This window comes from Nicotiana tabacum, chromosome 22 (genome assembly GCF_000715075.1).
Source record: "Nicotiana tabacum cultivar K326 chromosome 22, ASM71507v2, whole genome shotgun sequence".
Lineage (NCBI taxonomy): Eukaryota > Viridiplantae > Streptophyta > Magnoliopsida > Solanales > Solanaceae > Nicotiana > Nicotiana tabacum.
This window is the reverse complement of record NC_134101.1, coordinates 179,595,038-179,608,878: the sequence shown is the minus strand read 5'-3', so window position 1 is coordinate 179,608,878 and position 13,841 is coordinate 179,595,038. Positions and strand designations below refer to the sequence as shown.

Here is a 13,841-nt window from a genome sequence, read left to right as displayed (position 1 = left end):
AAATTAGTTGTTAGGGTTACAACTTATAGAGTTTTAATAACAGATCAATGAAGCTTAGGGCAGGGCAGAAATACACCGGGGTTTCAGGGGTAGTTTTGGGATTTAAAAGTTGGCAAAATGGTCTTGCTAAGTGGGCTGTCAGTAAAGCACTTAACTAACATTAAACTAATGTATTTGTTTAGTGTTAATGGGGAACAAAACATAATGGTAGGGGAAGGCTTAAAAGGGATTGATTAAAATATGTGGCACATGCCTGTTTGAACATTAAATAAGGAAAAGACATACTCTAGTGGAATTAAAAGAAGATCATAGGCAGAATTAGTGGGAGGATTCTGCCTGAGTGCTTTTGAGAGGGGGGCAAGGTCAGTGTTTGGTATAAAATAGGGGTCTGGACAGAGTTAAGGGCAGGTTTTTTTTTTTTGGAGAAGAGAAATCAGTTTTTTTTTCCAGAGAGTCTAGGCTGGATTTTTAACATTTAAGAGTTCAGTAATTTGAGAGAAAAAACGAGAGGTTGGTTGTTAATCCTAAAAGTTTCAGTGTTTGAGAGCTAAGAAACTGAAAAGTGAGGTCTTTTCTTTTACTGTTGAATATCAGAACTAGTACTGTTACTGTTTCATTGGTGTTGTTGGTTGGTATTTCTGGGGTTTCAATTGGTTTTTCCTGAGTTTGCTATTGGTTATTTGCTACTGTTTCATTGGGTGTTACTGGAATTCTGCTGGTTTTTTTATCTGTTACTGGGTTGTTCTGTTACTGTGTTGCTGGTTATTACTGTTGCTATTTGCTACTGCTCTGCCGATCCTCCTCTTCTTCTTCTATTGTCTATTACCATGTATACTTTCAAATCACACTGTGATGTAGCTGTGAGATGTAAAAGTGAAAAGAAAATGCTCGAGTAGTGGAGTACTTAGTGCATCTGTAATTTAGTAGATAAATGATAAGTTGTATAGTCTATCTTTATAACTCAATGAAGAATGTGGACTGTGGAGTTTGTAGCTAATAAGGACTGTATTGGACCATTAATTTGCCTTTCTTGGTTGTAAATTTAGTAATTTAATACCAACTTTAGTAGCATAGAATTAAAAAATCAAACTTCCAAGTTAACTGTGATTTCCCCGAATAGTTAAGTATGCCCATTATTGTCAAACTGTTTAGTTAAATAAGTGGAATAAGATGAAGATAGCATGAGTTTGTTCTATTGAACCTGCCTGTTTAAACTTGTTAGTTTCACTAGCTATGAAGGTTTTAATATTGTCAACAGTAGGTAGATAATGATTGTTGGCAGCCCATTTGCTCAAAAAGTTGAAATATTGGGTTTGGCTTCATCATGTAAAGCAATTGGCAATAGCCTGTGTATGTTAAATCAGACTCGAATCCGCTTCTGTGAGTCGAACGCTGAACTTGGCCTGAATAACGCATGAAATCTGGTCGTAGGAAACGGGCTCGATCACAAGAACATCCTTAAAAATCATACAATAGAGTTAAGTAACAATTGGTTGGGACCTTCATTTGTGTTTAGAGACGAACTTAATAGAAAAAATGTAGTCACTTTAGGATCGTCCTTTTAAAATAAACGAGATGAGCCTCGCCAAATAAAACACACAGATTGCGGGGCCCTCACAAATGTATGTATTAATTACTTAGAACTCGGGATCGGCCGCATAGCGAACTTCACGGCCTTTTCCCAAAATAACCACGCGTTAGTCTCTTTAGGCGCGTACTTTAAATAACATTACCTTCTTAATCCCGGGTGCACATTTATGTGACCCAAATCCAAATCTCAACGAAGTTGAAATGTGTCGTTAATCACGGGTACATTGATTGTGATGTGGTTCGAGATGCATTTCCACGACGTTGCAAATTCTTTTTAAAAAATAATGAATGAGACGAGCCTCGACAAACAAAAATACACAAGCTGCGGGGCCCTCTATACGTGTTGGTAAAATTACTTAGACTTCGGAATGAGCCGTTTAGCAAAATTTCACGGTCTTACCCAAAATAATGATACGGTAGTCGCTTTAGGCGCGCCTTTAATAATTTACTTTCTTAAACTCGGGTGCACATTTATGTGACCCAAATCCAAATCTCAACGGAGTCGAAATGTGTCGATAACCACGGGTACATTGATGTGACGTGGTTCGAGATACGTTCTCACAACGTTGCAATTCTCTGTTAAAATAATAATAATAATAATAATAATAATAATAATAATAATAATAATAATAATAATAATAATAATAATAATAATAATAATAATAATAAAATCGGTAAAGAGTTAAAACTTGCATATAAGCTCATAATTGTTAAAATCAGATAAATAAGCCGAATGTGACAGTTGAGCGACCGTGCTAGAACCACGGAACTCGGGAATGCCTAACACCTTCTCCCGGGTTAACAGAATTCCTTATCCGGATTTCTGGTTCGCGGACTATAATACAGAGTCATTCTTTTCCTCGATTCGGGATTAAACTGGTGACTTGGAACACCCTAAATCTCTCAAGTGGCGACTCTGAAATAAATAAACAAATCCTGTTTCGATTGTCCTTTAATTGGAAAAACTCCTTCTGCGCCCCTGCGGGCGCGGGAAAAAAGGAGGACATGAACATGCGTTGCTTAGCCTTATATTGCGTTAGGTGCCGCGTAACAGGAGGTTTGAAAATAAGCTAGTATGGCCAAAGAGCACTGTAAATTTCCAGAAAAGCAAGTGGCATTTTCATGTTGCTGCGCAGCCTCGTTCCCATCGACATATTCGCTGCTTATATAAACTACCTCACTCAAAACGTAAACCACAGACACTTTTGTCGTTCTCACACATTTCTCTCACACTAAAAACACACATTCTCTCTCTGCTGCAAATCTTTTTATCTGGACAGAAATAAAGGAGAAAGAAAAAAACAACAAAAAAGGTAAATAAATAAATAAATTAATTGCTTGATTTGGTGATTCAGGCGATACAATGTTGTTACGGGGGACGTTTCCGGCTTGCAATGTCGCCGTCAGCGACTGTACTCAACCCCAAAAAAACAATCAATTCTCTCATAGTTTCTTCAATTTCACTCCACGGCGGCAAAAATCCTTATTTTCTGCTTCGGTTGTTCGGACCAATGAGCAGAAGAAGGAAGTTGCATTTGAGCCTAGCCTTGCTGACCGGCTTAGGCTTGGGAGCTTGACAGACGATGGATTGTCTTATAAGGAGAAGTTCATAGTTAGATGTTATGAGGTCGGAATTAACAAGACTGCCACTGTGGAAACCATCGCCAATCTATTACAGGTCTTCTTATGTTTCAAAAGAGCTTGACTTTTTGTAATGCTATTTTAGTTGCTCTGTCAATGCCACGTCTCTTACATGCAATTGGAAGTTTCAATTTAATTTTGTTACGATGAAATTGACCTTGGTGATTTATACTACCTCCATTTCAAGTTATATGGCAAAGTTTGAATTGTCACATAGTTTAAGAAAGAAATGATAGATCTTAAACATTCTAGTATAACAATTGTGTGAATTTAAAGCATTTCATCAAGGGTAAAATGGAAAGTTTAAGTTAAATTATTTCCAAATTTAGAAAATTGGCATTCTCTTTGGAATTAACTAAAAGGAAAATGTTGCCACCTAAACTGAAATAGAGGAAGTATATTTAGTTAAGTGGAGAGTAGTCACTAGATGGTTTTTTGCTACCAGTACTTAGGCTGCATTGCACTGGGCTTGATGTAGGTCATATGTTCTTGTTTAGGAAAGATGAACAAAAATTTCACGTCGTCGTAGTACGATCAAGTAAATGTGGAAATATAACTTGGAATGAAACTTCCTAGGACATAGAGAAGAATTTGTATAAGTGTAGAAAGTACATTGCTAAAAGTATGATTAAAATGTCCTGATTTTGGGAAGTATAACGTTCTTCCCGTTGTACAAGTATCCAACCATAAGTACTAGAAATGTTTATTTATTACTCTAAAATATCACCTTAATTGGAAGGCAGGGGATCCAACTGAAGATTGTATTCAAGGAAAGACCTACAGTAAATAGGAGAGGACTTCTCTCCCCCTTCTTTTATATATGTAGAGGTAGAGCTCAGTTCTCTTTGAACTGCTTTTAGATAATAATAATAGAAGGAGAAAGCATACTTCACTCGCATACAAAGTTTAGCTGATCTTAATATGATTTATGTGGGTATGAAATACGTTGGCGACAGTATAAATAGCACCAATATAATCATAATAACAGAGAAAGGACAAGATAAATGAACATGAAGATGGTGAAGCCAAGATTGAAGCCAACAAGTATCAGCAAGGCAAAGGCAATAGAGTGATATTCAGACACCCTAGTAGGCTATTTCTCCACATTCCAAGAGACAAGATCAAATCTAAGAACAAAGCATAGCCCGTAGCAGAGTAATGGGCATCAAGACAACCTGGATAATCAGTATTTGCATAGGCAGGCAACTACGGACAGTGTAAGAGGGACGAAAGGATACTCCAAGAGATAAGGTACCACGTAAATAACAAAGAACACGCTTGACAGCACAAAAGTAAGAGTCATAGTTTTTGTGCATAAATTGACTCACATGACTAACGACATAGACTATATCTGGACGAGTTAATTAGAGGTATGCAAGCAACCTTACCATGTTATAATAGTTAGAAGGATCAGACGGAGGAAACCCGTATGGATATGTCGGATAGCCTTGGCTGCAACTAGACTAGATTCTAGTAGCCGCCGCTCTGCCTGGTCTTGCTAGATAGACTATTTGATCTTTGTTTGCTTGCTATTTGGTAGAAACAGCAACCTGTCCCCACTTCAGTGATCACTTAACAGTTTAGCTGTTCTTTTTTTCTGTTTCATAAACCTCTTAGTTGTCAAAGAATACAAACTTTTCAGTCTTTCCCATCATTGATTTGCATTTCTTTACTGCCATTTTCTTTCTGAAGTGGTTATTCTGCTATTTTGATTTGCACTAAGTATAGAATGTATTGCAAATGGTTGATTCCTATAAGTTTTATAAGATTATAGATTTTTTTGATAAGTTATGGGATTATAGGCCTTCTTATGCCTGATGCTCCTAAAATTATTTCTTAGCTGCTCTTTCTTATTTACATGGATACTCTTTGAGCTAATATATACAGTACTCAAAATCTATCATTTAGGAGGTTGGATGCAACCATGCTCAAAGTGTCGGATTTTCTACTGATGGATTTGCGACAACCCTTACCATGAGAAAATTGCATCTCATATGGGTTACTGCTCGCATGCACATTGAAGTATATAAATACCCTGCTTGGTAATCATTTTCTCCCTCTGCAACCACTGATTGCAGTTGTTTATGGTACAAGGCTGTAGCAACCATGAGTTATGTTGGTATGATGTTGAACAGGAGTGATGTTGTTGAAATAGAGACTTGGTGCCAAAGCGAAGGTAGAATTGGGACTAGACGAGATTGGATTCTCAAAGATTATGCTACTTGTGAAGTCATTGGAAGAGCAACCAGGTAAAATCTAGTTAATTCCTCAGCGCTCAAATAGTCCTAAACAAAAAGGAGATTAATAGCAATAAAAGATAGAGTCTCTCATCTAATTCACATCTCCTAGTGGTCAGTATGCTTTAAGGCATGCACTTTTCTGGACTCGAGCTTCATCTGTCGTCAAATGAAACTGAATCTTGCTGATACCTATTGTTTTCTATGAATATTTTAGTACATTAAGTATTTCATTGACTTCAGGCACTGTTTTATTAGCATTCTCATGCAACATTGTTTTATATAATTTCTCCGATCGTAGGGAGTTACTTCAAAAGGCTGAAAAGGACCTGGTGGACAGTGTTAAGCTTTAATATATGATCCACTGTCTTTATTTGTCAATAACTATTTGGCTGTTTTAAAAGATTTGATTTCCAGGATCAAGGTCTAATCTGTAGGATTGTTTGCAATGTCTTCCTTTTCCTTCCTGATTGCTTTTAGTTGTACTTTTTAAAATAAGAAATTTCACTATATCTGCTTGCAGCAAGTGGGTCATGATGAACCAGGACACAAGGCGTCTTCAGAAAGTCACAGATGATGTTCATGAGGAGTACCTAGTCTTTTGCCCGAAAGAACTGAGGTAAAGCTGTGATCCTCCTCATTTTCTTCTCTTTCTTCTTCCTACCCATTTCACTTTTTGGATTCCATTATTCCCTCAAGGACCTAGTGTTTATCCCAAAATGGAATCTGTGAAACTCAACACTGAATGAAATTAATGTGAAATCTGGTGAAAGTTGAAGTATTGAATAAGTTTCATGCTCTGGTGTATTTGTTATGTTGACTGTAAGAGAAAGTACGTTAGCTACTTATTTTATCCTGTCTCTATTTCAAGCCTAATGTCCATCTTTGCTTCTGGTAAAGCAAGGATTTCTGGGAGGGCACATAGTGGATTGTCCTCTGCTTCCATTAGGGTTCCTTTCTTTGCTCTCCCTCTCCCTTACACCACTAAAGTTGATGCTACCTTCTGGTCTCGATGTGTCTTCTCTCTTCTCGACCAGCATTAATGGATCGCAATCGATGGGCCTACTTTCGTATTATCATCCACACTGCCCTTTAAGACTTACTCTACTATTACGTCCTTAAGTTCTGGGCCTGCTTTTTGTTGGGGCTCCATTGATGAGCTTAAAAGATCCCTCTTGTTAAGACCATTTTTCTTCTAAGGACTTGCATGTACAATTTTGCGGGTATTATATATGGCTCTCCAATGTCCACGTGGGTGGTTCTTTATACTTCGTAGATTCACATTCGAATATATGACCATTTGGAAAGGTGTCCTGGTGCCACATTGGTAATCTCTGTTCCGTCAGATATTGCAGTTGCCTGATCTACGGTTTGGGCATTGCATGATTCCAGTTTGTCTTGGTAACTCCATCAATAATCTTCAAATGAGGTTTCACAAGTTGGATTTCACATTCAGCTTGTTTCCTATTTGAATCAAAAATGTGGTAACATCATCCTGAATGGCGATGAGCACATTGACCTGTTCTGGGACCTCCAATTCCAGACACAAATCCCTGTCCATCTGAGATGAGACCTTGATCTTGTTTGACACAATTTCATTTAGTTTGATATTGCTTCACATCTTTGGTGCTTAATCAAGACCTAAAATCCTCCCTACCAGCCATGGAATCTTCTGAAAATGCTTTCCAACCATAGGCATATCAGAAAATAGTCCAACCATATCCACCTTGTCTCCTTCTCTGTTCCTATCTTCTTGTGTAACAACCATGACAACCAGCTTCCCAGATGGATTTGCCAACTCCTCCAATACCGTTCAGGCGTTCGCCCAGCGGCGTATGCAGGACTTTGTGTAAGCGATATTGCTATTTGAAGAAGTGAAACTAGAGACGGATCCAGAATTTGAAGGTTATGGATTCAGGATTTCACCGAATGCACTGATCATTAGAGTTACTGGGTTCAGAAATTTAATATCTGTACTTATTTATTAGATTTCTTAACACATATATAAGGTGTGAGTCAAAACTATCGGGTTCGGCTGAACCAGTAACTTTAATGGTGCATCCACCCCTGAGTGAACAAATCACTATAACATGATCATCTTAATAAAATACCTTCAGATACCTTAGTACAATTGTCCTCGACTAGTTTTTATTTTTTCCAAATGTTGAGTTGAGTCGTATCAATTGAAAAATTAAAAAATAAAAACATATGAGCAAAACAAAACAAAATTTCGTGGGGTATTTTTAAATTTAAAATAGCTTTTGATTCTTGAAACTTATACTTATCTCTAATGATAAAGTTTTGAGTTGGAGTTGAACAACATACGAGCAAATGATACAAAGTTTTCTTGGTGTATTTTTAAGAAATTTTAAAATAATTTTGATCCTTGAAACTTTATTTATCTCTATTGATGAAGTTTTAGCAAAGCCATTACTTTTATTATTGGGATTTACACTTGTTGATAATATATTTTGGAGTGTGGTGTAAAACCGTAAATTTGAGGCCTTGAGGCTCTTGTTTATAGGGAAAAAAGCTGGGAAATGTATTTATGAGGATTTGAAACCACGACTTTGCTCTACCTAAGGAGCTAGCATGACCAGATGGACTAGCTGGCTCTTCTGTTAAGCGGTTTCATGTTCTATTATATTATCTCATTTATTTATCTTTTGATTATATACCTATAATGAAATTTTTTTGCGACGCTTGTATCAACATAAATCCGCCCCTGCCTTCACCAATCTTTTAATTTTTGCTGCCTCTGTTGTAGAAGGAAATGGAGGCATTTGTTGTCTGCTATTTTGTAATCGTCTGTCCCAAGCTACTTTCCAAGTCTTCATAGCCCAGTTCCTAAACTCCTGAGTCCTGACAGGACAGCCACTTGTCATTTAGTCCTTCCATTTCTGCCTCTAGGCAGCCAGTGCATAAGCTCCCGGTTTGCACGGAGTCTAGATCACATAAGGTCTATTGTATGCAAGTCTTACCTTACGTCTCTTCAAGAGGTCTTGAACCTGTGACCTCCAGGTCACATGTTGGCAACTCTTATCCTATTTATTCAAGCAAACCAAATTTAATATTACCAAAACCTATCTTAATCTACTCTACTAGGATGAATTGTTTTCCAAAAATATTTTCAAAACTAATCTTATAAAAAAAAAATTAATAATAATAAACCCAACTTAAATCTAAGCCCTAAATCTTTAGTTCTGCAAAAAAAAAAAACTGAACATTTTCTTGACCTTTTTTATCACAATTATCCTGTCTCTGTATAACCATCCTTTTCTGTTTATGCTTTTCGCAATGCTAGGCTAGCTTTTCCGGAGGAGAACAATAACAGCCTAAAGAAGATATCAAAACTGGAAGATCCTGCTCATTATTCTAGGCTAGGATTGGTGGTAAGTATTGTTACAAATGCATGACTCAGACGACCATCCATTTCCAAGCACTAAGAAACCAAAGGATGTTAATTGTTTTTTGCAGCCACGAAGAGCTGATTTGGACATGAATCAACATGTAAACAATGTGACTTACATCGGCTGGGTTCTTGAGGTTTGTAGTAATGCTGCTTCTTTTTCTAGTTAATCATGTAGATGTTTTCAACCATATGTCATGAAATGATGTTCTCCTCCTATGGGTATTAAAACTGTTCTGTCACTGAAACTTTTTGTGCATTACAATATATAGTTAGACTAGGCGAAAGTTTTTTAGTTGATAGCCCACTTTTTCCGTGTTCTTCATTATGGGAAATAGTTAGACATGTAAAGTGATTTTTAGTTGATAGCCCTTTAGAAGCCCTACTGTTAATTTATAGCATAGTAAGTCATTACCCTTTTGGTTACCGAGAAATCCGTCTGGGGCCAACTCTTATGACCAACTGCAGCCTTCGGAACTCAGAGATAATGGGCCTGCCCCTCTACCTATTTTCACTTAAATCAGGCTTAGTTCGCATAGCGCAAGAGTGGAACTTGTGACCTAAGTCACAAGTCCCTCAAACTTTGCCACTTGAATTAAGTCCTGGGGGTGGGAAGTCGTTACCTTTTTTTGGCAAGGATACAGAAAGTTTGTCGGTTTCTGCTGGACTTCAGCCTCAATCCTGGTTGTTGTGAATGTACAGTATTTGATGCACAAGTTCTCTATTTGCTAACACAAGTTCTTACATCAACACGGCTACTTTCTCTATTTGCTAACACAAGTTCTTACATCAACACGGCTACTTTCTCTATTTTGCTAATAAATTAACTTGTCTCCATCGCAGAGTATGCCTCAAGATATCATTGACACACATGAACTGCAAACGATTACATTAGATTATAGGCGTGAATGCCAGCATGATGACGTAGTCAATTCCCTCACGAGCCTTGAATCGTTTGAGGACTCTGCTTTAGGGACTAACGGATCAGCTACTGCTGCAAGAGAGATAAACAAGAGCTTCTTGCATTTGGTGAGATTATCAGGTGATGGACTTGAAATAAATAGGGCCCGAACTGAATGGAAAAAGAAATTTGTTAAGAGCTGAATTTCACAGGGCTTGCATTTGTTGTATTATATTAGTAGTATATTCTTCTACTTTGTCATTTTTTGTGTTTTCATATCTCCTCTTGTTCATTTTCAGTGTTCCCTCTCATCTTTTGTATTTTTAATTTCTTTTTTTCTATTTCTTTCCCCGGGGACCGGGTATATCTTGGTTGTATATCTCTTGATTGGACTGTAATGCCATCCTCTTTAGTTATGACACATGCATGTAGACTAGCCAGAAAGAATTGTACTAATTTGGAAATAGTCATTAATTCTTATCAATTCGAAAGACACTTTCCATTTTAGAATGTTTCAAGTTATTTGGCATAATTTTACTAATAAGATTATTTCTATACCACTTTCATAGTTTTCAAGAATTCAAATTTGTTAATTATTCGAGTTTTAAACTTTGATTTGGAATTTTATCTATAAAACTAAATTTAGGATTATGACTTCATATATCAATAATAAGGTATATTGGTTTGATTCAAATCCTAAATTCGGTTTCAATTTAAAACAATGGGACGTAAGGAGTATAATTTTTACGAGTATATAGAATTTAAATCTTTTTGATCGAGTCTCTCCTTTAAACTACTCCCTCCGTTTCAAAAAGATTGTCTTAGTTTGACTTGGCACAAACCAGGGGAGACCCTTCCATAAAGCAACTGTTTTAGGCTCCATATCTATAAGGGCCCCATTTTTTGTTACACCTAATAGGCTATATATAAGTTCTAAAAAAAGATTCTGTGAAGTAAAAAAGTTTGATTTCTTTCTTTAACAAGTACGGAGAAGAAGGATTTGCAACTGCTATGATTTCTGCCACGAAAACTGTGCTTGAAATGAATATCGAACCCGGATTTCATAAGAAACGTATGGTATATAGGAAATAATAATTTTATGAGAATATTGATAATAAAATCTCAAGATCTTTCGAAGAGTCCTTTGGAGTTGATAACTTTATACATAGTAGATAAGGCTATTTTTTCACTTCAAAATAGATTTGAACAATTCAAAGCATATGAAAATATTTTTGGTTTTCTATGTAGCGGTAAAATTAAGATCACTAGATGATGGAAATTTGAAAAAATATTGCCTTAATCTTGAATGTTCCTTAAAGCATAATAATCAATTCGATCTTGATGATTTTTAGATTTATTTTTAGAATTAAAAATATTAAATAAAATAGTACAATTAGAAGATAACAGTTTAATTGATACACTCGGTCAAATAATAAAATTTGATTCTTTTTCCAATGCCTATATTACTTATGGAATAATGGTAATAACTTTTGTTACCGTCGCTTCAGCGGAAAGAAACTTTAAAATTAAAATTGATGAAATCTTACATAAGATCAACAATGTCTCAAGAAAGGTTAAATGGATTAGCTATATTGTCACGACCCAAATCGAAGGGCCGCGAAGGGCACCCGGTGCCTTACTCAACCGAGTACCAACATAACATATCTTTCTTATTATACTATCTTAAGTAAATGAGCCAGAAACCCGTCATGAGATAACAAGAATAAATCATAAGAGAATACTCAACATATGACGATCCAACATGATATACAAACTTATACATATGACATACAGGCCTATAAGGCCGACATGACCATTTGTAAATTCAACACATAAGCCAATAAGGCCATACACGTATCTGTAAACCTGATATCTGTCTACAAGCCTCTAAGAGTACATAAAATCATAAAGGTCGATACAGGGCCCGCCATACCAATCAATACATATCCAAAGCATACTGACCAAATAGGCAACTCCGGAGCAAGTGGAGTGCACCAACACCTCCGCTGAGCTGATAGCCTACTAGGAAGACTGTCAACCTATCAATCGGGACCTGCGGGCATGAAACGCAGCGTCCCCAGGCAAAAGGGACGTCAGTACAAATAAAGTACCGAGTATGTAAGGTAGGAAAGCATAAACAAGAACATTAATGTAAAGAGAGATAAAGGAGATACAACCTGTAACATCTGCGTGCCTCTGGGAGCTACTGACATGAAGTGCATAATACATATATATACATAAAATTTTAAAAACATACGTCTCTGTAGACATCATCATCATCATCATATCGTACCCGGCCTCAAAGAGGACTCGGTAAAAACATACCCGGCCATCATAAGGCTCGTTAGAATCGTACCCGGCCACGTGGAGCTCGGTAAATCTAACTGATCAGTGGTTGAACAATAGGTGTCGTACCCGGCCTACTATAGTGCGTCTCAGTAGATCAAAATAGATATTATATATAATGCATGCTAGACTCATGGAATCACGTTCTAAACCTTTCAGAGTGACGTAAGGTCGTTTCACCTTTGATTAGCATTATGGACATCATACCATCAATATGAACTTCACTAGGACTCAAGGATCATACATACTTTCTTAGAATAACTTTGTACGGAAATAACAAAATGTACAACCTTATTTGCTAGGAGTAGATTCAAAATCAGTATTGAATAAAGGCTAAATCTGCAACTTAAACTTGTAGCTCGTTTATATAAATTCGTGCAGCATCTCCCCTGTAACAAGAGCCTCCTCCAATATAATATACCCACAAAAATTACCAGAGAAATCCAATAATACATAATCATCAATAACAAGATACCATAAAACAACAAGTCATAACTATTTTACCACGAGCGACAAGCTCCAATTGGAATTCGTATACCCCATATCATCCCTTATAGACTTTTTACTTTAACTTAATAGTATCATTTGAAGTCATTCATCAGTAATTCCAACCTTATACCATATATCCATAACAAAGAAAATGATCCACAACTCCAATTATTCTTAATTGGCAACTTTATTCACTAGTTCATGTCTAGTTCATCCATTTAACTCAACTGATGTCAATATAACCTTAAGAACTTGTTGGAACACAATATAATTACCTCCTACAGTAGATGCAAGTCGAAATCCATGTTATATTTAGCTTACAATAGCTCAACATACCTCAATCAATTCATACCAAAAATAACGACTATAGTAGTGTCCAACACCCCGAAAGTATTATAAAGAATGACAAATCCATTATTTCACCAATATGTGGTGTTTCTCCACACCAATTATCCTCTAAAAACTCCATTAAATAGCAGAAAAATATACAGCTCAAAAGCTACACGAAACAACCCACGAAACAGCCCACAAAACAGTCCATTACAAATCAAATAACTCGAACTCACGGCTTCCGATCACCGTCCCGTGAGTTCTAAATATTATGAAATGAATTAATCAACCTTACTTGATATTTAAGATCTTGAAACCAGAAATTAGGCATTTTTATTAACTTCAAACTACCTTCCAAAACTCAAACTACAAAGAAAAAGAGAGGTTATATAGCAATACTTACGTCGTGAGGATCGTTCTTGTGTTATTGCTTCGTGATTTCGTGCCTCGGATGATAGTATCATTGAAAATACTTATGGAGTACTTGAGGATGAGTTTAGGGGTGTTATATGGTCGAGCTATCTGGAAAACCAAAGTAAGAGACGAGACAGAGAGATAAACATCCCCTTTTCTAAAAGTCAAAAAGGTGCCACGTGCCACTCTCTCATTGGCCCTTTTTCAAACGCTTATATCTTTTTATCCGGATGTCGTATAAACAAACGGTTATGAGCGTTGGAAACTACATTCCAAGACCTTCAATTTGATATATAATATGTCCCAAAAAGATCTCATATAGCATACGAAATATATTACTAAAAAAACTTCATTACAAGGCAAATCCTTAGTCGGTTTTTCCGCAACTTAAATCCGATTTTTCTCAAACTTTATACTTCATATTCAAACATCATATATAGTCATATCATGTCTTTAAACTCATTTAAATCATGATTAACAAGTC

At 36.4% G+C, this 13,841-nt stretch overlaps 1 protein-coding gene and 1 long non-coding RNA gene across 2 annotated transcripts; one reads left to right on the top strand and one right to left on the bottom strand.

Moving 5' to 3' along the window:
- The first annotated feature begins 2,779 nt into the window (after positions 1-2,779).
- On the top strand, positions 2,780-10,285 carry LOC107789562 (oleoyl-acyl carrier protein thioesterase, chloroplastic). Its single transcript, XM_016611400.2, has 7 exons — positions 2,780-3,268; positions 5,140-5,273; positions 5,367-5,480; positions 5,992-6,087; positions 8,773-8,860; positions 8,946-9,014; positions 9,721-10,285. Exons 1-7 carry the CDS (start codon positions 2,954-2,956, stop codon positions 9,979-9,981), a joined length of 1,077 nt encoding a protein of 358 aa, XP_016466886.1. The 5' UTR covers positions 2,780-2,953; the 3' UTR covers positions 9,982-10,285.
- Positions 10,286-11,470: 1,185 nt separating this feature from the next.
- Positions 11,471-13,477, bottom strand: LOC142176788 (uncharacterized). The gene is made up of 2 exons (XR_012705590.1): positions 13,347-13,477; positions 11,471-11,831 (listed from the first exon to the last, which is right to left on the bottom strand). It is a non-coding gene; the product is annotated as an uncharacterized LOC142176788 (long non-coding RNA).
- Between the last annotated feature and the right edge of the window lie 364 nt (positions 13,478-13,841).

What these genes read in the sequence shown, in the direction of transcription:
- LOC107789562 (XM_016611400.2), top strand. Translation starts at nt 2,954, where the DNA reads ATGTTGTTACGGGGGACGTTTCCGGCTTGCAATGTCGCCGTCAGCGAC. An exon ending in GTATATAAATACCCTGCTTG is followed by an intron (nt 5,274 to 5,366) that starts GTAATCATTTTC and finishes GATGTTGAACAG; the next exon opens with GAGTGATGTTGTTGAAATAG. An exon ending in TTTTGCCCGAAAGAACTGAG is followed by an intron (nt 6,088 to 8,772) that starts GTAAAGCTGTGA and finishes TCGCAATGCTAG; the next exon opens with GCTAGCTTTTCCGGAGGAGA.